Genomic DNA, 2,941 nt, shown 5'->3' on the forward strand with positions numbered 1-2,941 from the left:
CGCTTCGCGCCACCCCAACACCTAGTTGGTGGGGGCGCTTCGCGCCCCTCCCAAGCCCCCCCGCGCGCGTAAGTCGTTACGCGCCATATTAGTTACGCGCCATTGTAGTTGTGTCCCTATGTCCCACCTGTGAATATAGATAGATATATATATATATATGTTTTTAACTACGTAAAACTTGCGAATATACAACATTCTTTGCTGTCCCATTGTCTGTGCATATAAATAGATATATATATATATATATATATATATATATATATATATATATATATATATATATATATATATATATATATATATATATATATATATGGGGGGGGGGGAGCTGATACCTCAAGATGTTCAGGCCTAAAAATCGATCTATATATTTCACGAGTTTCAGAAAATTCGTCCAGAGCCTTAATTTTTGGGGAAAAGACATGTGAATGACGTCATTATTGTATACATCAGTATCTTAATGACTTCATCGACTAATATAAAAGGCTGCATTCATATTACATCCGTAAATGACGTCATATAAAAATTTATACCATAATCTATTTCAGTGACGTCATTCATAGCATAAAAACAAGTGTTGTCTAGGAAGATCCATCAGTCTACTTTTGAAAAGCAAGTAGTAATATAAGTATGCTAATAACAAGTACAAATATACACAGCAAGCATTATACCTTTAGTGATATGGCACTAAGTTTTGGAAACTTTGATCTTGACCCAGATTCCCAGCTTATGACTGGAGTGACCGATTTTACATACCAAGAAGACTTACAACTGGACTGCGAAAAACAAATTCCTTTGAAGCACAGATTGGCTAGGCATATGAGAACTCAAAATGGAAAAAAATACTATGAATGTGAAGAATGCAAAAAGAAGTTATCTTCGAAGTTCAACTTGGCTGTGCATATGAGAATTCACAGTGGAGAAAAACCATTTGAATGTGAAACATGCAAAATTAAATTTTCTAGAAAGTCCATTTTGGCTAGTCATATGAGAACCCATACTGGTGAAAAACCATATGAATGTGAAACATGCAAAAGTAAATTTTCTAGAAAGTCCCATGTGGCTGTGCATATGAGAATTCACAGTGGAGAAAAACCATATGAATGTGAAAAATGCAAAAAGAAATTTTCTACCAAGTCCTATTTGGCTAGTCATATGAGAACCCATACTGATGAAAAACCATATGAATGTGACGTATGCAAAAAGAAATTGTCTTCAAAGTCTGTTTTGACTGGGCATATGAGAACGCACACTGGTGAAAAACCATATGAATGTGAAACATGCAAAAGTAAATTTTCTAGAAAGTCCCATTTGGCTGTGCATATGAGAATTCACAGTGGAGAAAAACTATATGAATGTGAAACATGCAAAAAGAAATTTTCCACCAAGTCCATTTTGGCTAGTCATATGAGAACCCATACTGGTGAAAAACCATATGAATGTGACATATGCAAAAAGAAATTGTCTTCACAGTTTGCTTTGACTGACCATAGGAGAACGCACACTGGTGAAAAACCCTATGGATGTGAAATATGCAAAATGGAATTTTCTATCAAGTCCAGTTTGCCTAAGCATATGAAAACTCACAATGGAGAAAAACCCTATGAATGCGAAGCATGCAAAAAGAAATTTTCTACCAAGTCCCATTTGGCTGTGCATATGAGATTTCACAGTGGAGAAAAACCATATGAATGTGCAACATGCAAAAAGGAATTTTCTAGTAAGTCCTATTTGGCTCTGCATATGAGAATTCACAGTGGAGAAAAACCATATGAATGTGAAACATGCAAAAAGAAATTTTCTAGCAAGTCCTATTTGGCTAGACATATGAGAACCCATGACCCTATGGATGTGAAACAAACCCTTTGGATGTGAAACATGCAAAATGGAATTTTCTTTCAAATCCTGTTTGGCTCTGCATATGAGAATTCAGAATGGAGAAAAACCCTATGAATGTGAAGCATGCAAAAAGAAATTTTTTATCAAGAACAATTTAACTAGGCATATGGAAACCCACGCTGATGAAAAGCCATATGAATTTGAAGAATTAAAAAGTGATAAGAGGTGTTAGCCCTACTGATTTCTCTCTTTTTTCAAAATTGACATTTGATACAGCTAAATTTCTGTTTGTTTTAAGTTTCAATTAAATTTTATAATTTAACCCTCACTCGTCTTTGGATTTAATATAGCTCCGGTTTTATTTGATTTTTTGCTATAATTACTCAATGATATATATGAGCCTGAAAAACACGCCAACCTTTTGGAAAAGAGAGAGAAACCTTCCAAAAAATTAAAGTGATCTCGCCAATGGCTACTGTTCTGCCTAGTAAAGAAAGGACCTCGACACATAGTACCCTATAATCAATTGTTTTGACAATATATCGGATCGAAATCAAAAGTCACCATTAGAATCGCCATTGCCAAAAAGCACAGGAAATTACAGTCCTCTGGCTCGGAAAACAAGAGAAATCACTTTTTTGCAATCACTTTTCTTTGATTTGTCCTTTTTAATTTGTTTTTTCTCTCCTAATAGCGGGGCACTGGAACATCATAATGAGTTGTTTAAGGACTCTTTGAGTGTCCTGGTCGTCATTTATATTCCCTGTGTCCCGGTCGTCATTTGTGTCCCGGTGCTTTGTTGATGGTGATTGCTATTCGAACATTCCTTATGTCCCGGTCGCTTTCTCTTTGAGTGTCCCGGTCGTCATTTATATTCCCCATGTATCGGTGTCCCGGTTGTCATTTGTGTCCCGATGTCCCGGTTTGTAATTTCGTCAGTCGACACACAAACATGACGTCACTCGACACACACACACACACACACAGACAACTTATTTATATATATATATATATATATATATATATATATATATATATATATATATATATATATATATATATATATATATACTAGCTGTTGGGGTGGCGCTTCGCGCCACCC

General features: G+C 35.6%; 1 protein-coding gene across 1 annotated transcript; it reads left to right on the plus strand.

The window, feature by feature from the left end:
- The first annotated feature begins 335 nt into the window (after nt 1-335).
- LOC136041327 (zinc finger protein 583-like) lies at nt 336-2,460 on the plus strand. Its single transcript, XM_065725953.1, has one exon. It carries the CDS (start codon nt 631-633, stop codon nt 1,873-1,875), a length of 1,245 nt encoding a protein of 414 aa, XP_065582025.1. The 5' UTR covers nt 336-630; the 3' UTR covers nt 1,876-2,460.
- The last annotated feature ends 481 nt before the right edge of the window (nt 2,461-2,941 follow it).

The sequence above is a fragment of the Artemia franciscana genome, unplaced genomic scaffold (assembly GCF_032884065.1).
Source record: "Artemia franciscana unplaced genomic scaffold, ASM3288406v1 PGA_scaffold_151, whole genome shotgun sequence".
NCBI lineage: Eukaryota > Metazoa > Arthropoda > Branchiopoda > Anostraca > Artemiidae > Artemia > Artemia franciscana.